Below are 25,355 nucleotides of genomic sequence, written 5' to 3' on the forward strand. Positions count from 1 at the left end.
CACTTTAAAAATGGGCTATCCTGGCTGGGCGCAGCGGCTCATACCTGTAATCCCAGCACTTTGGGAGGCCAAGACAGGCAGATCAACTGAGGTCAGGAGTTCGAGACCAATGTGACCAACATGGTGAAACCTCGTCTCTACTAAAAATACAAAAATTAGCCAGGTGTGGTGATGAATCCTGTAATCCCAGCTACTTGGAAGGCTAAGACAGAAGAATTGCTTGAGCCCGTGAGACGAAGCTTGCAGTAAGCCGAGATTGTGCCCCTACTCCAGCCTGGGCAAAAGAGCAAGACTCCATCTCAAAAAAAAAAAAAAAAAAAAAAAATAGAAAAAGAAAAGAAAAGGAAAACAAAAGAAAGGGGCTATCTGGGCGTGGTGGCCCATGCCTGTAGTTGCAGCTACTTGGGAAGCTGAGGTGGGAGAAATGCTTGAACCTGGGAGGGAGAGGTTGCAGTGAGCCAAGATTGCACCACTACACTCCAGTTTTAAGTGCATATTACTAGGTGAAAGCAGCCTATCTGAAAGTCTCCATACTGTATGATTCCAACTATATGACAATCTGAGAAAGGAAAAACTATGGGAGACAGTGAAAACATTAGTGGTTGACAAAAAATTGCAGGCAGGAAGGGATGAACAGGCTGACCACAGAGGATTTTTAGGGAAGTGAAAATACTCTGTGATACTAGAATGGTGGATATATGTCATTATAATTTGTCAAAATCCATAGAATGTAAAACACCAAGAGAGAAACCTAACATAAACTCTGGACTTTGGGTGATAATGATATGTCAGTGCAGGTTCATAAATTGTAACAAATGTGCCACTCTGGTGAGGATGTCAATTAAGAAGCAGCGGGCAGGGGGGCAGAGTCTGCATGTGCTGAGCAGGGTGTGTACTGGAACTATGTACTTTCCACTCAGTTTTGCTGGGAATCTAAGATTGATCTAGAAAATAAAGTCTATTTTTTTTAATGAGCAAATGATTTGGATAAACATTTATCCAAAGAAAACATTTACATGGCTACTAAGCACATAAAAAGATGCTCAACATTATTAGTTACTAGGTTCCTTGATCCATTCAGGCTGCTATAACAAAATACCATAAACTGGATAGCTTATAAACAAAAGAAATTTATTTTTCACAGTTCTGGAGTATGGGAAGTCTAAGATCAAGGCACCAGCAAATTCAGTGGGTGGTGAAAGCCCAAGCCCACTTTCTGCTTCATCGATGGCACCTTCTTATGGTTTCCTCACATGATGGAGGGGACAAAGGAGCACTTCTCAGGCTTCCTTTACAAGGGCGCTATTACCATTGGTGAGGGCAGAGCCCTCATAACCTAATCATATCTCAAAGGCTCCAACCCCTAATAATATCATCTTGGGTGTTAGAATCTTAACATATTAATATTGGGGTCAGGGAGTGGGAGTAGACCATAACATTAGGGAAATGCAAATCAAAACCAAAACGACATACCATTTCACATCCACTAGGATGGCTATAACAAAAAATACGGACAATAACAGGTGTTTGCGAGGATGTAGAAAAACTGGAATTCTTGTACATCACTGGTGGAAATGTAAAATGGTATGCCTTCTGTGCAAAAGAAGTCAGTGGTTCCTCAAAAAATTAAATGTGGAGTTACTATATGACTCAGAACTTTCAATCCTACATATATGCCCAAAAGAATTAAACATACAGGTTCACACGACAAGTTGTATACAGATCTTCATAGCAGTATCATATATAATAGCCAAAAAGTAGAAACAGCCCAAATGTCTATTAATTGATTAATGTATAAACAAAATGTGATATATGCATGCAATGGAATATTATTCAGCCATAAAAAGAAATAGAATGCTGATAATGACATCATATTGTGTATTCCATTTATAGAAAATGTACAGAATAAGCAAATCCATAGAAACAGAACAGAAATAAGTGCTTGCCAGTGGTTGGGTATTGGAGGAATGGGAGTGGCTGCTAATTGGTATGGTGTTTATAATGCGATGAAATGTTTTGGAAAGAGATATTGGAGATGATTGCTCAACCTCGTGAATATATTAACATTGACTGAATTGTACCCTTTAAAATGGTAGACTTCATGGTATGTGAATTATATCTTAATTTGAAAAAAATTATTTTAAAATACAAGTAAGGTATATTTCAGGGATCCCTTTATGTCTTAAAATGAATTGATTTTGACACTACACTTTGTTGATAGTTTGAGTAAATAATTCTAGGCTCAAGAGGAATTTTTTTTTTTTAATCCAAGACCTTTACCCTACTATATTCTAGCTTTCATTATGGCTGATGAGATGTCTGATTTTTTTCCCCTTTCTTTATTTGTTTACTTTTCTTTCCTTCCTTCCTTCTTTCCTTCCTTGCTTTCCTTCCTTTCTTCTTTCCTCCCTTCCTTCCTTCCTTCATATTTTCTTTTTTTTTTAAGTGAGTGTAAGGTAGGAAGGGAAATAATTGCTCTTTATCAACATGAATATTGCTTCTCTGTTCAACTTCTAAAAATATGCTTTATAAAATTTTATTTTTATTGAAGAATAGTTTACATACATTGAAATTCACACATCTTAAGTGTACAGTTTGATGAGTTTTAGCAAATGTACGTACTTGTGTAATTACCATTTCATGTGCTTTTTAGTCATTTGTATTCTTTTCTTTTCTAAAATGTTTGCCTAAGTCTCTTTCTCATTTACAGTGAGATTCAATTTGTCAATTTTTTCTTTTACAGATTGCGTAAAAGGAAGATGTATGTCACATCAAAGAATTCTTTGCTAGTCCTAAGTCCTGAAACTTCTCCTTTTTCTTCCTAAACTTTTTATGGTTTTATATTTTACATGTAAGTTCATAATATCATTTGAGTTAATTTTTGTATAAAGTATGAGTTTTAAGTTGAGCTTCTTTTTTTGCTTATAAATGTCTCTTGGCAAATTTTAAAACTGAGTTGATTACTGAGTTGTAAGAATTCTTTACATCCCCTAGATACACATCCTTTGTCAGATGTATGTATTACAAATATTTTCTTTTGCTCCTGGCTTGTTTATTCATTTGCTTAATGGTGTCTCTTATGGTTTTACATTTTGATGAAATCCAATGTGTTAGTTTTTTTAAGGTTGGTACTTTTTGGTCCCATGGAAATAATCTTTGCTAACCCCACAGTCCTGAAGATATTCATCTGTTTTTCTCTAGAAGCCTTTTAGTTTTAGCTTTTGAGTTTAAGTCCATGATGCATCTAAAAATTAATTTTTGTGTAGCATGAGGTAAGGATTGAGACTAGTCTTTTTCCATATGTCCATCTAGTTTTTCCAGCACCATTTATTGAAAATATTTTTCTTTCCTATATAATTTCCTATAGTAGCATTAAGACTAATATGGCTATGTACTTGTTTTGGATGCCCTTGAACTCCTGTTAGGTTGGGATGATGATCACTGGTATGCCTCAGTATCAAAAGTATCAAACCCCTGCTGCCCCATGTCATTGGCTACTTGCACATAATAATTTTGTATATCGTCAAGGTTGTGGTTCTCCTTCTCTTTCTCTTCTTCACAATTTGGGTAATAGTCATCTTTGCAGCCGTCAGATTCCTAGCTGTTCATATTCAGAGGTATCTTGATGCGATGGGATACTTTGTTGACCCCCTTCGCAGGCAGGAACTGGAATGGCTTGTTTTACTCAGTCTGCAGCTGGCCACTCCTCGTCACAGGAGGGAGGGTGTGAGCAAGCAAGTTCAGGAACTGAAGCGAACAAACACTGGAACCGGCCAGAGTCCAAGCTTGTTATGACCAATGCTCTGTCAGCTGAGCCGTCCAGGGACAGGCAAGTGCCAACCAGCTCACTGGAGGGTCAGGGTGGCAGCCTCTGACCTCTCGGCACCCAGGTTCTTGTCCGGCATCCAGGAAGAATCAAGTCACACGAATTGTTTGAGAGGTGATGAATGCAGAAGACTTTATTGAGCAGTGGGTGGCTCTCAGCGGAAAGGGAGACTGGAAAGGGGTTGGGAAAGTGATCTCTCTCTTCCTGAGGCCCAGTTGCCCCTCTCTGATGCCACACTGTCTGAAGTTAGTCACGTCTATCCATAGTCTCTAACGCTCAATTGCTTCTCTGCTTGCTGCTCAGTCGCTTGTGTTGCTCTGCCAGCTGAAGTCTTCTATGGGCACAGGATAGGAGCATGGCAGGCCAAAAAGGTAACATTTGGGCAGAAAAACGGGGTCAGCTGTTTTCACTTGGGGCCGTGTTTTCAGGCATACAGTTGGGGTTTAGCTGGGAGCCTAGCCCTTCTGTATCATTGACAGCCAAGTTTCAGATAAGAAAAGCTGCTTCCTTCCCGCACCCTCCACCCCTTTTAAACTTTATTACTACCTCGGATGCATTAGAAATTTGTGTCTGTATTTTTTAAGGTCATACACAAAGGTATTACTAAAATTACCATATGATTTTCATTGAGAACTCAATCTTTTGGCAGCTAAGCACTAATTAGGTTAGCCAAGTTGTTCCTTCCAAGGAGGGTTCAGGAAGGGTACAGGCCACAGCCATAGAACAGGAAAGAGGCAGGCCAAAGCTGATATGTGATCCTGGCTGCTTTCTCCTTCTCTTGTTCTGTCATCATTTGCAGGTAACTTCATTTTCATATTCTGCAAAACATAATTCTGATCGACTACATGAGTGGCATGATGCTAATATGACTTATGAGCAAGAAGTGGCAAATATCCTACATGCCCAAGTAAGTACATAGTGAGAAATAATTCCATAGAGATTCAGAGGCCTACCATATTGTTGAAATTTTGGAGAATCCAGCAATCCAATACATGTGTTATAAGGTAAAGACAGGTGGTAGAATATTGTGCCATCTATGATAAATAAAGAGGCATAGGCCAAGCATGGTGGCTCACACCTGTAATCCCAGCACTTTGGGAGGCCAAGGCTGGAGGATCACTTGAGCCTAGGAGTTCGAGACTAGCCTGGACAACATGGCAAAACTCTGCCTCCACAAAAAATACAAAAATTTGCCAGGCATGGTGGTGTGCACCTGTAGTCCCAGGTACTTGGGAGGCTGCGGTGGGAGGATTGCTTGAGCCTGGGAAGTGTAGGCTGCAGTGAGCAGTGAGATGTGATTGTACTTGCACTCCAGCCTGGGTGACAAAGCAAGACCCTGTCTCAAAAAAGAAGAAAGAAGGAAAGGGAAGAAGAGGAGGGGAGGGGGAGAGGAGGAGGGGAGGGAGGAGGGGAGGGAAAGAAAGAAAAAGAAAGATGCATAATGGTTTCTGGGTTTCTTTGGATTTTGGAGAAAGCATATACTATATTTGGAAATACTACTCTTACCCATTGGGTACCTGAAAGGCTGCCAGCTTTGAGTGGGGACCAGAACTACAAGCAGGTCGTGACAATCATGCAAGCTGTTCAAACACTTGTTTCATGACATCAAGCAAATCTGATACTGCTGGAGATAATCCTGACCCTGAAACTGCTGACTATGCTAGGTTAGGAGGTACAGAGTTCCACCCAACTAGAAGTTATGACTAATCAGTGTAATAAGTGGAGTCACTTTGGGTTACTGACTCTATTGAGCAAGCAGGTGAAAAATGGAGTTAATGCACTGCCTAGGGTAATGAACTCTGATTACCAAGTGAAGCTAGAGTTGCTACTACCTAATGAAGGCCGGGAGGGTATGTATGGAACCCAAGGGAGTCAGTGGAGCATCTCTTACCATTTCCATGCCCAGTGTTAACTGTCATCGGGAAATTACAGTAACCACAATCCAAGACAATCCACCATGACAACAGCCTCAGTCCCTCTAGAACGTAGGCCTAACTCAATCAGTCCCATTGTGATTTGGGCTCCTATCATCACTTCTAATCTCAGATGAAGTTCCATGCCACAGTAAATGGAATCCGGCTTTTCCAGTAACTGCCCAAATGTTCTTCCCCTCTTTCTCAGCCTCACTTTCCTTTTCTTACACTCTTATTATTCTGGGATGAAACCTCACCCCCCAAAATGTTAACAATTAAGCTTTGTTTGAGTCTCTATTTTCTAGGGGACTCAGGCAAAGTCCTCTTCCAACTTCTAATCTTTGGTCATTCGATCATTCTATGACTGTCCAGTAAAAATTAGACAGCCTGAGCCTGAGCTGTTCAATAGAACCAATATGAGTGTCATATAAAATTTTAAAATTTCTAGTAGTCACATTTTAAAAAGTAAACAGGTGAAATTATTTTTACTTAAATCAATATACCTAATATGTTGTCATTTCAACATGTATTTAATATAACTAATGATGAAATAATTTGTATGCTTTTTTATGTTAAGGTTTCAAACTCCATTGTGAATTTTATACTTACAGCATATCTCAATTTGAATGTTAACTTTTCATTGGAAATACTTGATTTATATTAGATTTCATAAATTTTACAATAAAAAAGATTCACATTCCCAAGTTGTTCCAAAATATTGGGAAACAAATCTCCATGGGTCTTTCATATTTCTGAAGATCTTGTGAGCAGAGGCACTGGTTGTCTTTGTTCTGAACTATCTTTAAAGGATATCTGTATATCAAATAGTCTTGGAAGATTGACATAGTGTCTCCCTCTGAAGCATGGGGTAGGTATGCTTATTGTCCAGATTATAAAGTTAATGTGCAGCTGTGCTTGCAGGTTAGTTCCCCAGGCAGCGTTATGCCACTCCGTTGCTCCTCCTTTCTGGCTTGTAGTCCTCAAAAAGTTACTGTAGAATGTACTGGGAATACAACACTCTAAGACGAGGAGGGACTGTGTAGGCTCTATTATAGTGTCTCCTCCCCCACCCCTCAGAACAGGATGTCCTTCAAAGCTCCAGCCTTGTGTGTTATGTCATATAACCAAGTCATATAACCCAAGGTGGGCTGCCTTTCGGGGTCCCTCAGCTGTGGTGCAAGTAGGGCACACATCGTTGAGACTCTATTTGCTCTAGGTAAATAGAGCTTTCAGGGACTGGCTCACAGTGGATCCTGGGCTTTTGTCTCTTGCTGCCTATCTGCAATAAATAAATCATTTCACGTAACTTATGGCATGTGAGTGTGTTATTTCTTAACTCAGGTAAGTTGGTAACCAGTGTACAGTGAAGCTGCTTTGCATTGTTTACCACCATTGTGAAATATTTAGGTTTCCTGAACTAAGAATTCCTTACCTATAAAACAATCAGCTGTGTATACAGATGCCATCTGGCCCTCTTCGTATTGCTCTGTAGGAATCAGGCAGAAATTGGTTCAAAGAAATACTGATTATCTGACTATTGCTATTGCTATGATTAACATACTCCTTTGTCTTGAACCTAGGGGTTCTGTGCTTTTTTATCAGTATCTACAAAACTGTGGACGGTTGATTTATCTTACAAGCAGGGTACAATCTCAGACCACTTACAGTTCTTCACACAAAAATACTTGAAACTTTTCCAGTAACCTAAATTGAGTACCAGAAAAAAAATCACTTTCGTTTCTGCCTCATATTTTTTACAAAATAATTGATTTGACTTTGAAAGCAAAAGCATATCAATTTCAAAACTATCTCTCTTAAAGTTAAGGAAATTCACTAAATCGTATGTTGACTCAGTGGTATTGACAATGAATTCAAAAAAAGTATTTCATAAATTGAAAAGCAACTTGAAATTTCTCTCAATACCAATAGAGTTCAAATTTTTCTTGTAGTTCTTACTGTTAATTTATATAATACTTTTGATTTAATTAAAATCTCCTGCATACTGATTTGTGTTAGAAAATGTAAACTCTTTTAAAATTGTATAAAATCATTATTATTGATTTGTATTATCAAAAATTTAAATTTCAATATAAATCCTTGTACTTGTCTAAATAGGTCACAAGCTTTTCATTTTCTTGGAGTTTCAAATTTAATTTGTTCACATGCACTGTGATATTGGTAAGAAAGCATAAATCACACAGCTGTATTTTTCTCTTTGATTATCGAATATTTGTACAACTTTGTAATGTTTATAGAACTCTTCCATAACTCAACTAATGAATATTGAGAACGAGATAGCTAAATTCATTCTCTTCTATTTCTTTCAATTGTTTTGTAAACTGGCAATGATTCACAGAATTTGCATGGATACACTGAATAATTTAAATAACTATATCCATTACCTCTTCATAGAGTTTGCTTCAGAAAATTGAGCCCGGATATTTTTAATATCTATCATACAGTGGAATGAAGCAATAAGAAATCATGAGTCACTTATTTCAAAATGCCAATAAATTTGGATTTTGACCTAACATAGCTAGAACTTTGTCTCTGATGATATAAACTAACTTTTTTTTTTTCCTTGAAATTATTTTCAAACAACTGTAAAAAAAAAAAAAAAAAAAAAAAAAAAAAGAATTAGCTGGGTGCGGTGGCTTACGCCTGTAATTCCAGCACTTTAGGAGGCAGAGGTGGCAGATCACTTGAGGTCAGGAGTTCGAGATCAGCCTGGCCAACATGGTGAAACCCCATCTCTACTAAAAATAAAAAACTTAGCTGGACGTAGTGGTGCATGCCTGTAGTCCCAGCTACTCCGGAAGCTGAGGCGGGAGAATTGCTTGAACCTGGGAGGCAGAGGTTGTAGTAAGCCAAGATCCCACCACTGCACTTTAGGTGACAGAGTAAGACTCCATCTCAAAAACAAACAAAACAACCAACAAACCACATCATGAGTTTGATTCTTAGGCCATGAATTGATATTTTTCTGTAAATTTGGAAGTTCTTTGAGACACAACATACCCAAATACGGGCAGTATTTCTTATATTACCTGATTTGTCTATAGCTAAAGAAAATTATTTCCAACATTTTAAATTTTGGATCAACTGATTTTTAATATTGTTAAAAAGATATTGCATTCTACAGGCACTTGTTTGATAATTTAATCGAAAATCTGTTATTTAAAAAATATTGTTTTTAGCCATTTCTTCATAATTTTCTAACATTTCCATAAATGATGTAACAGTTTCTTTTACAATCTCTCCATTTAAAAAAAATTGTTAGAGGGTGTGTGTGTGTGTGTATAAGAATTCAAGACCTTTTATAACTGGCCATATTTACAAACTTGGATCCTGTCAAATATCATTTAAATTTTTTCATTGTACTTTTAATTCTGAATTCAGGCAATTAATTTGATCAATTCTTTTTGACTGTTGAGAGGGAAGTTCTTATGATATTTATTATGATTTTGCCAAAAATGTCTCCCATTACTGTGTATTTTATAATCTTAAATTTTTATACAATAGATAAAAGGTCTTTTCATTTTTCTCTGCCCTAATAAATTGCAATTTCCATTCATTGTGAATTTTGTAACATACTTTCTTTCAGACTCTTTTTTCGTTCCAGTCATAGCAGTACCTTTGACATCTCCACGGAATAAAATTTAAATGTAAAAATTTGTTCTTCTTTTTTTTTTTTTATGAGACAGAGTTTCACTCTTGTTGCCCAGGCTGGAGTATGGTGGTGCGATGTCAGCTCACTGCAACCTCCGCCTCCCGGGTTCAAGCAATTCTCCCACCTCAGCCTCCTGAGTAGCTGGGATTACAGATGGCCAACACCACGCCCTGCTACTTTTTTTGTATTTTTAGTAGAGACAGGGTTTCGCCATGTTGGGCAGGCTGGTCTTGAACTCCTGACCTCAGGTGATCCGCCTGCCACGGCCTCCCAAAGTGCTGGGATTACAGGCGTGAGCCACCATGCCCAACCTGTTCTTCTTCTTTCTTCTTCCTTCTTTCTTCTTCTTCTTCTCCTCCTTCTCCTCCTCCTCCTCCTCCTCCTTGTTCTCCTCCTCCTCCTCCTTGTTCTCCTCCTCCTCCTCTTCTTCTTCCTCTTCTTCTTCCTCCTCCGCCCCTTCCCCTTCCCCTTCTTCGTATTATTATTATATTTTGGAGACAGAGTCTCAGCGTGTCGTCCAGGCTGGAGTGCAATGGCGTGCTCTTGGCTCACTGCAACCTCTGCCTCCCAGGTTCAAGCAATTCTCCTGCCTCAGCCTCCCTAGTAGCTGGAACTACAGGCATGTGCCACCACACCTGGCTCATTTTTTTATTTTTAGTAGATGTTGGCCAGGCTGCTCTCGAACTCCTGACCTTAGGTGATTTGCCCGCCTTGGCCTCCCAAGGTGTTGGGATTACAGGGGTGAGCCACCACGCCTGGCCTATTTTTTAAGCTAGAGAAAATAATTTGATTATATAATTAAAATAAGTATTTAAATTTTATTACCAATTAAAATTTATATGTTTGTAACTTCTACTGTTTGCAAAAATATTTAAGTAAATCAGTGCATAGGAACAAAACATCCAAATTGTAAAACCTGTTTGTAACTGACAAGATTGATGATATATTTATATGTAATACTAGAGTTGACCTACATGCTCAACATGTACTCTATAACAATGTCTTATATGATGCAATGGTTAAAGTGAAATGTTGCCCTAACCAAACAATAAAGTTGTGTTTAATGGAAAACATGCTACTTTTCTTCAGTTTTTAAATTTTAAAATGTGACATTAGCCACATTTCAAGTGCTCAGTAGCCATATAAGGCTAGTGACTCTCATACTGGAAAGCATAGTTGTAGGCAATAGAGATTCAGCAGTAAACAAAGCAAGAGAAAAATTCCTCTCCCCTTGGGCCTCGACTTTTCTGTCTACTTATATGTTATTTACTTAAAAAACAACATAGAGCTGTATTCTGAATTTTTACTCAGTCTGAAAATCTTTGTACTTTGATTGGCTAATTTAACCCAGTTACGTTTATTTATTGTTTGCTTGTGTATTTATTTACTGGCAGGGTCTCACTCTGTCACCCAGGCTGGAGTGCAGTAGTGCAATCATGACTGACTGCAGCCTCAATCTCCCCAGGTTCAGGTGATCCTCCCACTTCAGCCCAAGTAGCTGGGACCACAGGTGCATGCCACCAAGTCTGGCTAATATTTCTGTATTTTTTGTAGAGATGGAGTTTCTCTATGTTGCCCAGGCTTGTCTCAAACTCCTGGGCTTAAGCAATCCTCCAGTCTCAGACTTCCAAAGTGCTGGGATTACAGGCGTGAGCCACCACACCTGGCCCCAATTACTTTTGAATAATTACTTATACAATTTGGAATTTTACCTACCATATTGTGCCTTCTATTTGTCCTGCCATCTCTGGGTCTCTCTCATTTGCCTTTCTTTCTCCTTTGTCCATTTATTTCTTCTCTTTTAATTTGGAAATTATGCACCTTTTCTACGTTTTCGTGTTTATACAAATAAAAGGCTTTTTATTTTGAGATAATTTTGGACTTATAGAAGCATCCACAAAATTAGTACAGAAATTTCCTCCATACACGCCGACCAGATTTCCCTAATATCAACATATTACATATTCATAGAATAATAAAATCTAATTAACCAACACTGAAATAATATTATTAAATAATCTACCACTCATGGGGTGGAATGCATCCAGAGCATTTAGGCTGCACAGGAAGTTACAGAGGGAGTGGTAGATCTGTGTAGACCACTGGGCCACAGGTGAGCTATGCAGAGGTTGTGCAGACGCTGGTAAAAAGAGTGACTTCAGATGTGTGAGTCTCCAGGCCACAAGCAGTCAGTGCAGGCCATGCAAGAGCTTTGGTTTCCTTGTCAAGAGGGGTGCAAAAATGTTATCAGCAGGTCAAAGTTGCAAGGTCACAGACTGATTGTGTTTTGGGCCTGTGGATATTTACTGGTTGTCTTCATACCCACACTAGCCAACCCTCAGCCCATAACAGGAATAGGAGAACCTCTTCCTCTGTGGTATTCCTCTAATGCCCTTCACTGAGAAAGCTTAACATCGTGTCCACGTTAAAGGAGGGATTCTTAAAAAAAATTCAGTTGCCTATCACAGAAGATACACAGTAACAGATGGTCCTTGACTTACGATGGGGTTACATTCCAATGAACTCACTGTAAATACAAAATATCATAAGTCAAAAATGCATTTAATACACTTAACTTACCAAACATCATAGCTTAGCCTAACCTACTTTTAGTGCGCTCTGAACACTTACATTAGACTTGTTTTAGATTATTTTATAATTACTGTAGGCTATTTTAAAGTGTTGACTGCCTCATGTAATTTATCGACTACATTGAAAATGGAAAAAGGGCCGGGTGCTGTGGCTCACACCTGTAAATCCAGCACTTTTGGAGACTGAGGCAGGAGACTTGTTTGAGCCCAGGAGTTCAAGACCAGCCTGGGCAACATTGGGAGACCCTGTCTCTGCAAAAAACATAAAAAACAAAAACTAGTTGAGTGCAGTGCATGTGCTTGTGGTCCTGGCTACTCGGGAGGGTGAGGTGGGAAGACTGCTTGAGCCCGGGAGGTCAAGTCTGCAGTGAGCCATGATTGCAACACTGCACTCCAGTCTGGGTGACAGAGTGTCTCAAAAAAGAAAAAGTAAAAAACACAAAAATTGTATGCGTACTCAAAGTACAGCTTTTACTGAATGCGTATCATTTTGCATCACCATGAAGTCAAAAAATTGTAAGTCGAACCATTCTAAGTCAAACACCATCTGTAGTATCCCTTTATCTATAGTTTCATTTTCTGCAGTTTTTCTTACCCATGATTCACCATGGTCTGAAAATATTACATCTCTACTCTTGTGCTTTGGGAACATTATTAAGTAAAAAAAGAGTTATTTGAACATAGCACTATAATACTGTGACAGTCCATGTGATTACCAAGATGGCTACTAAGTGACTAACAGAAATTTGAGCAGGAAGGAGTGGGATGGCATGAGATTTCATGTTACTGAGAACACAGTGCAATTTCAAACATGAATTGTTTATTTCTGGAAGTATTCATTTATGTCATAATGCCTACGTCATTCACTTCATTTAGGCATTTTATCTCATATAATCACAAGAAGGGTTAGTACAGTCCAATAAGATGTATTGAGAGTTCACATTCATATCTTATTACAGTATAGTTATAATTGTTGTATTTTATTATTACTTATTATTGTTAATCTCTGTGGCTAACTTATAAACTTTATAATATATATATAGGAAAAAACATAGTGTATAGTGGTTTAGTACTATCTGTAGTTTCAATTATCTACTAGGGGTCTTGGAACGTATCTCCCGAGGATAATGAGGAACTACTTTATTGAAAGGTGCATTTGGAGCCTGGAAGCAGTAAATTGAATTCAAGCTCCAATTAGCCATGTGTTAGACCAAGTTATTTTTCCATGCTTCTTAAGCTGTTACTTTCATCTTCATGCTACATTCAGAATGATTTTTTCATATATTTCGCTCCTCTAATTCTTTATTTAGCTGTGTCAACTAGGCTATTAAACCTATTCTTCCGTTTTCTAAATTCTGGAAGTACTGCTTTTGGTTATTTTTCAAATCTGATTGATCATTTTAATAGCTTCTTGCTTTTTATTCATATTTTAAACTTATTTTATTTCTCCCACAATGATAGAGAGGAATCTGATTATCTAGATTTAAATTCCAACCCCTACCCCTAAGTAACTTTGGGCAAATCATAACCTCTTTTCCTCAGTTGCCTCATCTATAAAATAGAAATAATAATATAAGCATTTAAATGGTAAGTATACAAGTTTGTTATGAGAATTAAGAGTTAATATATGTAAAGAATTGGCCGGGTGCAGTGGCTAACGCCTGTAATCCCAGCACTTTGGGAGGCCGAGGGGGGCGTATCACCTGAGGTCAGGAGTTCGAGACCAGCCTGGCTAACATGGTGAAACCCCATTTCTACTAAAAATATAAAAAAATTAGCCAGGTGTGGTGGCAAGCACCTGCAATCCCAGCTACTTGGGAGGCTGAGGCAGGAGAATCGCTTAACCTGGGAGGCAGAGGTTGCAGTGAGCCGAGATCATACCATTGCACTCCAGCCTGGGCAACAACAGGGAAACTCCATCTCAAAAAAAAAAAAAAAAAAAAAAAAAAATTTGTGCGTGTGTGTCTAAAGATTTTAGAGAAGTGCTTGACACTTAAAAGTATTACGTAAGTGTGGTTATTACTATCTTTTGCAGCTCATTATTTTTAAGGTGAAATTCACATATCATTAACTATTTTAAAATGCACAATTCAGTGTAATTTCTTGTGTTCACAATGTTATATAGCCATAATAACCTCTAGTTCCAAGACATTTTCATCACCCACAAGAGACTACAATACCCATCAAGCAGTCACTCCCCATTTCCCTATCTTCCTAGTAGCTGAATCTGCTTTGTCTCTATAGAACTATTCTGGATATTCATATAAACGAAATTATACAATATGTAACCTTTTATGTTTTGCTGCTTTTAGCAAAATGTTTTTAAGGTCCATCCACATTACAGCATGCATCAATACTACAATCTTTCATGTGGCTGAATAATATACCATTGTATGGAAATACCACAATTTGTTTATTCATTCATTGTTTCTATCTTTTGGCTACTGTGAATAGTGAGTGCTGCTATGAACATTGATTTACAAGTATTTGTTTGAATACCTATTTTCAGTTGTTTTGGGTATATAACTAGGAATGAAATTGCTGAGTCATATAGTAATTGTATATGTTCAACGTTTTGGGGAACTGCCAAACTGCTTTCCACAGAAGCTGCACCATCTTACATTCCCACCGGCAATGTACAAGGGTTCCAGTTTCACAAAATCCTCACCAACACATTTTCTATTTTAAAATTTTATAGCTATTCTATGGGGTAAAGTGATACATCATTGTGGTTTGGATTTGCATTTCTCTAATAAGTAGTATGTTGAACATCTTTTCATATACTTACTGGCCATTTGTATATCTTCTTTGGGAAAATGTTTAAATCTTTTGCCTGTTTTTAAATAGGGTCGTCGCCTTCTTGTTGAGTTTTAAGAATTCTTTATATATTCTGAATACTAGAGCCTAATCAGATAGATTATTTGAAAGTTTTTGTCCATTCTGTAGGTTATCTTTTTTTTTTTTTTTTTTTTTTTTTTTTGAGATGGAGTCTTGCTCTGTTGCCCAGGCTGGAGTGCAGTGGCCCGATCTCAGCTCACTGCAAACTACGCCTGCCGGGTTTATGCCATTCTCCTGCCTCAGCCTCCTGAGTAGCTGGGACTACAGGCACCCGCCACCTCACCTGGCTAGTTTTTTGTATTTTTTAGTAGAGACGGGGTTTCACCACGTTAGCCAGGATGGTCTCAATCTCCTGACCTCGTGATCTGCCTGTCTTGGCCTCCCAAAGTGCTGGGATTACAGGCTTGAGTCACTGCGCCCAGCCTCATTTTTATAATGTCTTTTGACACACACAAGTTTATAATCTTAATGAAGTCCAATTTCTCTTTTTTTTCTTTGGTTGCTTGTGCTTTTGGTGTCATCTCTAAGTATTGCCAAATCTAAGAACACAAAGATACACTCATTTTCTTCTAAGTTTTATGGTTTTAGCTCTTACATTTGTGACTTTGATCCATTTTAATTTTTGTATAGGATTTCAGGTAGGGGTCCAAATTCATCGTTGTGCATGTAGACACCTGCTTGTCTCCACACCATATTGTTAAAAAGACTATTCTTTCCCATTGGTCTTGTCATCTTTGCCAAACATCAACTGACCATAAGTGTACGGGCTTATTTCTGGACCCTCAATTCTATTCCATGAGTCTATGTGTTCCTGGGTATGCTATTTTGATTACTGTAGCTTTGTATTAACTTTTGAAATAAGGAAGTATGAGTTCCTTAATTTCATTCTTTTTAGATTGTTTAGCTCTTTGCAGTCCTTTGCAATTCCGTATGAATTCTTAAATTCTATCATTTCTGTAAAACAGTCATTGGAATTTTGATAGGAGTTGCATTGAATGTGTAGATTGCTGTGAGAATCAGTCATTTCAGCGTATTAAATCTTCAAATCCATGAATACAAGATGTCTTTTCATTTATTCAGGACTTCTCTTTCAGAAGTTTGATAGTTCTCACTGTACATGTTTTTGCACTTCCTTGATTACATTCTTTTTTTCTTTTTTTGTCTCACTCCATCACCCAGGCTGGAGTGCAGTGGCATTATCTCGACTCACTGCAACCTCTACCTCCCAGGTTTAAGCAATTCTCCTGGCTCAGCAGTGCACGTCACCACATCCAGTTTTTTTTTTTTGTATTTTTAGCAGAGATGAGGTTTCACCAAGTTGGCAAGGCTGGTCTCAAACTGCTGATCTCAAGTGATGTGCACACCTCGACCTCCCAAAGTGCTGGGATTATAGGTGTGAGCCACCGCGCTGGGCCCCTATTCTTTTTGATGATATTGTACATGGAGTTTTCTTAATTTATGGATTGCTTACAAACAATATTTAAAGAAATACAACTGACTTCTGCATGCCAATCTTGTATCCTGTAAATTTGCCTAATTCTATTAGCTCTAAGTGGTTTTTATGAATTATGTAGGATTTTCCATATACAAGATGTCACTTATTAATAGTCTTCTTCCTTTCCAATTTGACTATTTAAAAACTAGAAAGTTTTTGATTCTTGCAAATTGGTTGGCAACTCATGGTGCTACATTACCTTGTACTTTTTCTTGCTGGTTTTAAAATGTGACCTATTACGGAATTCCTACAGTGTTTGCTTCTGCCAGTAGCTGGCTGTTCTTCTAATTTGGAATCACTCTAAAACTTAAATCCTCTGCTTGAATTTTCTGGAACCACCTAAGGCTGCAAATCTTTACAAAGCCCAAACTGTTATTACAAATTCTCGCAATATTCTCCTGCCACAGAGCACCAACTTTCAAGATAGGTAGAGTCCTAGTTGTACTAGCAATGGGTTTCTCCTATTTGACACCACTTTTGGGTGCATTCTGGGCTTTGCCAGTCATGAAAATTAAAGGTCAGCTGGGCACGGTGGTTCACACCTGTAACCCCAGCACTTTGAGAGGCCGCAGCAAATGGACTGCTTAAGCCCAGGAGTTCAAGACCAGCCTGGGCAACATGGTGAGTAGCCCCAACTACTCAGGAGGCTGAGGAGAGAGGATCGCTTGAGTCCAGGAGGTCGAGGGGTGTGCCACTGCACTCCAGCCTGGGTGACAGGCCAAGACCCTGTCTCGAAGAAAAAAAAAAAAAGTGAAAAAAGTTCACTTGGGTTACTTCATTCAAAATGCAAGCTGGTTCTGGGTATGTTCTGTTTTCCTCTGGGTTCTTGGTTTCAGTTTGGTTCTGGTCTGAGAGTACGCCTTCCTTTCTTGATAGAACACTGACACACTAGGAAAAAAAAAAAAAGGTTTTCCCCTAGCAACTGGTTGATTTTTCACAGGATTGATCAGGGTAATCATCCAGGCTGACAGAATCTGAATTGCATTATTTTACTTACAATAGAGAATAAAGGAGGTCTGATTAATAACTTTTTCATAGTATATTAGTTTTCTTTGTTCGTTTGGAGTTAGAAATGAAGCAAGCAGATTAAACATTTTCCCCAAGAATACAAATGGCAAGTATGTGTACCTTTGACAGACTACCATTTGGCTCAGTCATTTGTGTTAAATATCTGACCACCTAAAATATGCCAAGTAGTCATCTAGTAATTGATGACAGAAAAATGTGTCCTCATAGAACTGGGGTGGGGCTGAAGGCGAGACAATTATTACCTGTAAGACAGATAATACTGAATATGTCATGATGTACTCTATAGAGGTGATGCTGCGTTGGCGTTATTATATAGAATGGTCAAGAACTACTACTCTGATAAGGTATTTGAAGAGACCTAGTTAGGGAAAAGGAAGCTGTATGGTATGTGGGGTAAGATCATCCTAGGCAAAGGTAAGAGGAAGAGTAAACATCTTCACACATATTTGCAAGTCTCAGCAGGCCCACGTAACTGAGCTGAGGGAGCTGGAATGGTGGTAAGGGAAGCAAGGAATTGGGGATTAAGCTGAGGCAAGAGTGGGCAAGAAAGTTATCTACAGCCTTGTACATTACTTTTAATACTTTGTGTTTTTACTCCAAATGAGATGGGAAACCATTAGGTTTGGAGAAAAGCCATGACATCTGATATGGTTTAAAGGGGTTCAGTGTGGGGGACAGATTGCTGCAAGGCGGGAGATCACTCAGGAGGCTATTGCAATAATCCAAGTAAGAAATGATACAGCTTTAGATCATGGTGCTAACAGTGAGCATGGTAAATGGGCAGATTCTAAAGGCTGCTGCTAAGTCTGATTGAAGGTGGAATGTGAGAAGTCAAAGTTGGTGCCTAGGTGTTGGTGCCTAGGTTTTAGGCCAGTGCAATTCAATGTTGATATTTACTGAGCATGGGGTAAATATGTGTATGTGTATGTCTTTGTAGACATATGGCTAGTTTTAGACATTTTAAAAGATGCCCTTTAGACTGTCATGTGGATAATCAATAGAAGTTATATGGGAGCTCAGGAGAAATAGCTGGAAGGTTAGTAAATGACAGTGGTTAACTGGGCTCCTAAGCCAGTATGGCATGAAAGTTCATTGTTCAGCCTTGACTACAAACTTGACATGGTAAATGAGAAATCAAGTTCTACAGAGGATCAGACAGTAGTACGCAAAAATGTAAATTTCATAAAAACATTTTTTACAATACAGAAAAGAGGGCTCTTAAAAAATCTCATTTATAAATAGTATACAGTTTGGGAAGAGCTAGATATAGACAGTGGGATTTTAACTGAAGCATCCCAAGTAAAAGAACAATTGTCAGAAACATCTTGTATACCTGAATCATATTAAATTTTTCAAACCTGAGGCCAGAAATGAGCAAATAGTTATAAGGTAGCACGAAATAATGCAACAGAGTAATAATTTCTAGGGACTTAAGACATTCAGCCAACTTCAATATATTTAAGTCTTTTTGTTAAGATGGTTCCTCCAGTTTTTTTTTCTTGGAGGGGGCACTGTCATGTTTTGAAGCCACTTCCAAATACCTTTAACCGTTTATTTTTCCATTACAATGGGACAGCACGAGAAATCTTAATAGCCACCTTCGGGAACATTTAATATTTGTCAAACACTGCAAACACCCTTAACATGGCATCATTTCCACTTGGAAAAATTGCTGTGTCAGGCCACAGAATGGGATCTGGGTTCAGATTTGTTCAGCTAGCTAACACAATACTTAGGTAAATCTTTGCACCTGATTACTTTTAAATACTCGATGATTGGCTGAATTCTATGCCTGTATGGTTATTCAAATTAGCCAATTGTAAGATGTTAATGTATTTTAATATTCCAAGTGTAAATGTGGAAATCAATGTACTGAATTACAATTCAAAGTACCAGGAAATTGTCAGTTATCAGAAATGTAATAAACACATTCTCTATAGCCAAAAACAGCTATAAAAAAATAGCTGTAGAGTCAAAGGATTACTGGTTGTAGTCTGTTACAAGGGAATGCTATGAACAGACTTCTGAAAATGGTTCTCCATCTTCACCATTCATCAGAATCACCTGGAGGGTGTTTTAATATAGGTGACTGGGCTCCACGCCAGAGTTTGATTCAGGACTGGGGTGGGGCCTGATAACTTACATTACAAAGAATTTCCCAAATGATGCTGAGATTGTTATCTCAAGAGACATTTTGAGAATCACCACCTTAATTTCTTCATAAACTGTATAAAATTCAAAATCGAGCTCACACGCAACATTAAGCTCAAGTGTGGATTTCATGTTAGCTGGAATTACCGAGTAAGACCAAAGTGTCTTTAAACACAGACTTTAATGGTAACAATTCCTTTAAGCTCAATTAACTTTAGCTATTACAAGTCTTATGCACATGTCACTATTAGACAATATTTAGTGACTTGCACTGGGTTCCTCATAAAAGACAAATTCACTTAAAAGTGTAATCAACAATCATTAACAGTTTTGTTATGCCAACACAAAACATGGCTAATTTGAGTTAACCCCCCCCCCACCCAAATCACTAACACAGCATGATCAGTCCCTTTAAGTATACTTCAACTAAGCCATTTCAAAAAAATACCAAAAAAAACAAAACAAAAAAAAGTGAGTGTTTCACTACCCCTGAGACCACTAGTTAACTGTGGTTCATACTTTAAAATGTGAGTACACCCACACAAGAAAGCAAATTAATCAGCTTTAAAAAATCTGATTATCACATTGCAAACTTGCCCAGGAAAAACAAATTGAGTCACTTAAAATGTAAATTTACCATTAACAGGCCAACTGGACCTTAATTCTTAAGAGTTTACGCATTGAAAGATCTAGGAAATACACACACATAGTCAAAAATGATTCTAATACTCAGTTGGGTCCTATACATGGCACTAGTAAAGTCAAATTATTGGGTGGAGTGGGGGAAAGGGCAAATTCTTAGATTCTTTTGAAGATTTCATTGTACATGATTTCATGTCCAGTATCCATACATTCAAAAATGTTGGTTTTCCAGGTACTCTACTGTTCTTTTAAACCTGGAGAAGCCTCTATGGCTTATTCCCTTAGAAGCAACAAATGAAATGATGTATAAAGCATCAAGTCAAAGATACAGAGAACTGGACACATCCACTAATTGTTACGACAATCAAAGAAGTCATCTCTGTAAATACCTAAGGGTTGTCTAAGGCTATAAAGGTCAATTTGAAAGCCAATTAGGGATCCACTGTGTTCCATAAAAGTGTTTTACACTCATGTTTGGCTTTCAAGAAGTGATATGCCTACTAAAGCTGTTATTTTGAGAGTATATGCATCTCAGAAGTAATTTTGAAAACAGAGCCAAAGAGCAGTTTTTCTTACCTTGCGGAGCAGAATGTAACTAATATTTCTCATTCATAATTTGAATCCAAAAAAGTTATGCAGTATGACATCTACCCTGAAGGAGCCATTTTAAGCAAAAGACAAAATGAAAAAATTCACTCATTGGAAAAACTGCGTAGCTGGTTTTTTTCCCAATGAAATGATTGCAGAATTAACAAAGCCAGAACATCTTCAGAAGGCATGCATTTCACTTCCAGTTTAGAGAAGAACCTCAAGTCAATAAATCATGTCCAAACTACATATTAAAATGTTTATAAAAAGTAAGTTTTAACATTTATTTCTAGCTTTCCACATCTGTGTGCAGACAAGGAATAAGATTGCACATAAGTGTAAGCAGTGCAAAAATGTGGAAGTGGAGGAGTCACAGATGTGCTAGAACTTTAAGAAATAAAGCAGTGGACAAAATCAAAATAATCAGGAAACATGTAAAACTATGGGATCAGAATTAGGAAAGGTGAAGAATGGTAATGCCCTTGTTACTACAGAAGTTAAATTAGTGGCACAGATAGCACTTGTCAAACAAAAAACAATCCAATAGCATTGACTTTTATTCATTCATGTTAAGTCACCTGAAATGATATCTGTTGCATTTAAATGCTCATTAATGTAAATGGCTGAACAAATCCATTTCAATGGATACTCAATATCCCACATAGATAAGTCACTTCAACACAGCCTCATGACAACTCCCACACCAAAACAGTACTTTATTTTGCAAATTTTGACCCATTATTACTCCCATGTTATGTTTTTTTTTTTTTTTCAGCTGTCAAGTGTACAAGGTGAAGAGAAATTTCAGTTAGACAGGGGCTGCACCTGGAAAATAAATTTCTTAAACTCCATAAACACATTTCAAAACTGCTGGGTCCCAGAAGTCCATCTATGAACTCTAGGGCTGCCAGTATCATGTGCAGCACATTAAAGCTACACTATCCAAATAGCTTATTAATTCTGCATAAATCAGGTCAAGCAATGTGTCAACCTGTAACAGACTGTGCACTTTAACTGAACATGGCAAAATATCCACTCTTTCGAACTTTACATCATCATTTGATGTCAAACAATGAAGCAAATCCCAACAGTATATACAAAAAACAGCTTTGCATTTACAAAAGATTGTTTCCCATACTGATTAATCCAGGCAGCTAACTCATTGGTTTATGCAACTTTATTGAAGAAAAATAAATCAATTACTAGCAGAGCTATTAGTTGATCACTCATCCATTGACAACTTGCATCATTTATTCAGTGCTATATTAAACAGTGTATTGGAAGATAGATTAACTAATAGCTCCAAGCCTCCTAACAATTTAAATGAAAATTACAAAATGTTTGAGACCCTATTTTGGAATACAAAGGGTGTCTGACTTCCAATTTCCATTCTCTGTAGAACAAGAACAGGTCATTCCTTTATTGACATGCATAAAATACATCACATTTTCTGTTCTGCTGATGCTATAAATTCAATACCAATTCTCCAGCCACATCAGTTATGAGCATAAAGTATATCATGTAACCTCAAATCTCTAACAGTGGAAGGCTTAAACAAGAATGGATGCTGCTAGAATAATGCTGTATCCTTTGATGTGACAACTGAGCATCCATCTCCCTCCCCCTCAGATGATTTCTTCAGCATGTTAGAGCAGTGAGGAATGGTTTTAGTCTCATAACCAAGTTAGAGTGAAGACATTGGCCACATAATACACATGCTCCATTTTTTTTTTTTTTAAATTCTGAGTCTTGGGCAACTGTTCTCTTGTAACTACTTTACAGTTTCTAAAAGCAGTTATTGTCCAAAGCTGGAAGAACTTAAGTCTTCTCAGATGAGCATGTGAATGAATGGAGGGAGGTAAACAAAAAATAAAATTAAAAAAGATGAGGTCTGACAGGGGAGCAGCCGGATAAGAAAATCAAAAAAGGAACAGTAATTTAAAGTTTATTCCAGCTATAATGCAGGTTATTCTGACTTTAAGGTAGCATCACATGGCATACTTCTGAGTCCATTCCCGAGATATTCTGTTGTACCTGTAAATAAAGATGTTATTTTTAAAAGTTAAAATAAAGTGAAAGAATTCCTAATACTTTAAATGGAAAGGAAAGATTTCCATTTTATCATCTTCAGACCCATCATGAAGTCATCTCTAATGACTATGATTAGAATAAAAGCCAACAAGGGAGAAACAGCATTGGTACTCAAAGCAATGTGGGAAATGAGAGCCTGATGCTCTGAAAGCAGTATTTTAATACAACTAAGAAAGCAGCATTGAAAATTGGGAGGCTGACAAAAATCAAAAGACCCTTTCTCTCTACACCGAGATCATGCTCTAATTTTAACATGAAAAAATTTTTACAGTTCATTATGGGCAAATGTTAAAATAGTATACACATTGTATCTATCCACAGAAATTTCCACCAAAGCCAGAACCAGGCTTTTAGTAAAACAATTTTATTTGAATCCTGGAGTTTGAGAAATTACTTTGTCCTGGATATTATAAGAAGAAATGGCTTTGGGACTTAGGTAGAGGCAAAAGGGGAAGATGACACTGGGCAGAATGACAAAGGGCAGTAATTTCCAAAAGGGGTGTGTGTGTGAATGGTTGTGCTCATCAGAATCATGTGTTACTTTTAATAAGTGTGGTAACTGAGGCTAATAAGCACCACCAAGACCTGTTGAGTACAACAAGGGCATTTTTGTTTAAAAAGATCAACAGGTAATTCACACACAAGCAAGGTTATTACTCAGGAAGACTACTAACATTGATAAATACTATCAGCTTCCCACTGGATTATATTCATGCCACAGACTACTTACCCCAACAAAAAATAGTGATAACCTTAAGAAATGAATATATATATATGCACAGGAAAATTTTTATATTTATAGTTTAAATATTAGTTAGCTTTATTTCAAACCAAGAACCAAAATGGTCCAAAAACTTTCCTAAACTTTTAAAAAAGTTATCTACCAATTCACTGTCATCTCCTAAGGATACTCTCTCAAAAAGCCAGCAGTTTAAAACAAAGGCTTTATTTAGCATACAGGGAGCCACAAAGTACAGTTGACGCTAATGCATGCTTGTCAGTAATGAACACTTAGTTTAGATGCTTAGGCTTAAAAGTGTTTTTCCCTTATATACTATCTCCTGGCAAAATTTGAACTAAACCACCACATTCTGTATAGGATTGGTACAAAGTCTTAAGCTAAAATTTAAATACCATGGTAGAAAGAAAAAGATACTACATAAATCCCCATTTCTTACTAGTGCTATATAACTGCTTTGCCATGCAATACTTTCAAGCAATAACGACTACCAGATATTTACTTTCACGTTAAACAGAGATCAAGCAGTTAAATGTACAGTTTTCAGAAGACTACCACATCTGTTACCTTTTGTTAGTTAATACAGTGCCTTAACGCATGCAGCACTCAAGTGCTGGCAGTACCATGAATAAGCGCACCATAGAGTGCAGATCCTCTTACCCTACAACATAGCGTATTTCTCTGTCCACTCTCTTGCTAACCTATTGTACCTAATTGAACAAGTACACTTAGCATTAATTATAACATATGAAAGTTATAATGGTTAAGTTGAACATAAATATTATTCAAATATTTGAGAAATTTAGACCAAATTTTTACAACAGTACTAACATTTTTTGGAAAAACATGCTTGGGGTAAAGAAAAATTTGCTTTCTTTCCCAAAATTTGAGAATAAAGTGATACTGTGACACGCTAGGAAAAAAAAAAAAAGAAAAAAACACTTTAGAGGGGAGCATTCACTGTCACGTAAGCTAAAGCCTAGTTTTTTTCAAACACCACATTTTAATAGCTTTCTGCATATTTTAACTGTTATCTTACTAAATATCAAGTCTTCTTGGCATTGTCACAAGCAAAGTATAAGCCTAACTCATTAAGTAAAACCACTTTTATAATAACTTTTAAACATACTTACTTATCTCTGTCTGTTTTATAGATCCGTGCAATCTCTGGCACTAGGGGGTCATCTGGGTTTGGATCACATAGCAGTGAACAAATGGATAAAAGAACTGCAAGAAAACAAAAACGTCTGTTACCCAGTTTCAGGAGTTTGGATAAATAAATCTTTCTAAACGGTGTATTACAAACCTCAATCCTCAAAAGACTTACTAGTTTGTAACTCTATCTCAATGAGACATAGTTTTACAAAGATTTTGTTTCACAGACGACAAGCACCTGGTAAGCAAGAAGTGCTAAAAACAAGGTTTTGTGGCATCAGATTCACTGCTGACTAGCCATAAAAATAGTTTAAGATAGGCAACTGATGCCATATTTACATATATATATTTTAAATAAGCATAAATGATATGAGAACTTAGGGAGTTTCTTGGTACTCTGTGTGGGTGGGTGTGGGGGGACTTTAGCAAGAATATGCAGGTAACACTCATGCCACATTCACAGCTGTTAGGAATGACGAAAAATCCATTCTTTGCCATTGTCTTGGGAATTTCTGAGAAAAACCTTCAAGTACTCCACTAAATGTTTTGTCTCCTTGAACTTGTAAGCAAGAAACTATATTCCCAAGAGTACTAGTTAAATACAACAATGCCAAAATCTCTTTAGTA

General features: G+C 37.4%; 1 protein-coding gene and 1 long non-coding RNA gene across 8 annotated transcripts in view; one reads left to right on the forward strand and one right to left on the reverse strand.

Moving 5' to 3' along the window:
• The first annotated feature begins 1,917 nt into the window (after positions 1-1,917).
• On the forward strand, positions 1,918-24,781 carry LOC140712011 (uncharacterized). Its single transcript, XR_012093398.1, has 5 exons — positions 1,918-2,104; positions 2,744-3,272; positions 3,660-4,197; positions 4,626-4,733; positions 24,728-24,781. It is a non-coding gene; the product is annotated as an uncharacterized lncRNA (long non-coding RNA).
• The window catches only part of UBE2D3 (ubiquitin conjugating enzyme E2 D3), a 32,652-nt gene continuing 28,574 nt past the window's right edge, over positions 21,278-25,355 (reverse strand). For all 7 annotated transcript variants that reach the window (XM_007999423.3, XM_037990369.2, XM_073017525.1 and 4 more), the window contains 2 exons: positions 24,707-24,800; positions 21,278-22,777 (listed from right to left, as the gene is read on the reverse strand). In XM_007999423.3, coding sequence (XP_007997614.1) covers positions 22,732-22,777; positions 24,707-24,800 — 140 coding nt within the window. In that variant the 3' untranslated portion in view covers positions 21,278-22,731. The remainder of the gene's footprint in view (positions 22,778-24,706; positions 24,801-25,355) is intronic.

This window comes from Chlorocebus sabaeus, chromosome 7 (assembly GCF_047675955.1).
Source record: "Chlorocebus sabaeus isolate Y175 chromosome 7, mChlSab1.0.hap1, whole genome shotgun sequence".
Taxonomy (NCBI): Eukaryota; Metazoa; Chordata; class Mammalia; order Primates; family Cercopithecidae; genus Chlorocebus; species Chlorocebus sabaeus.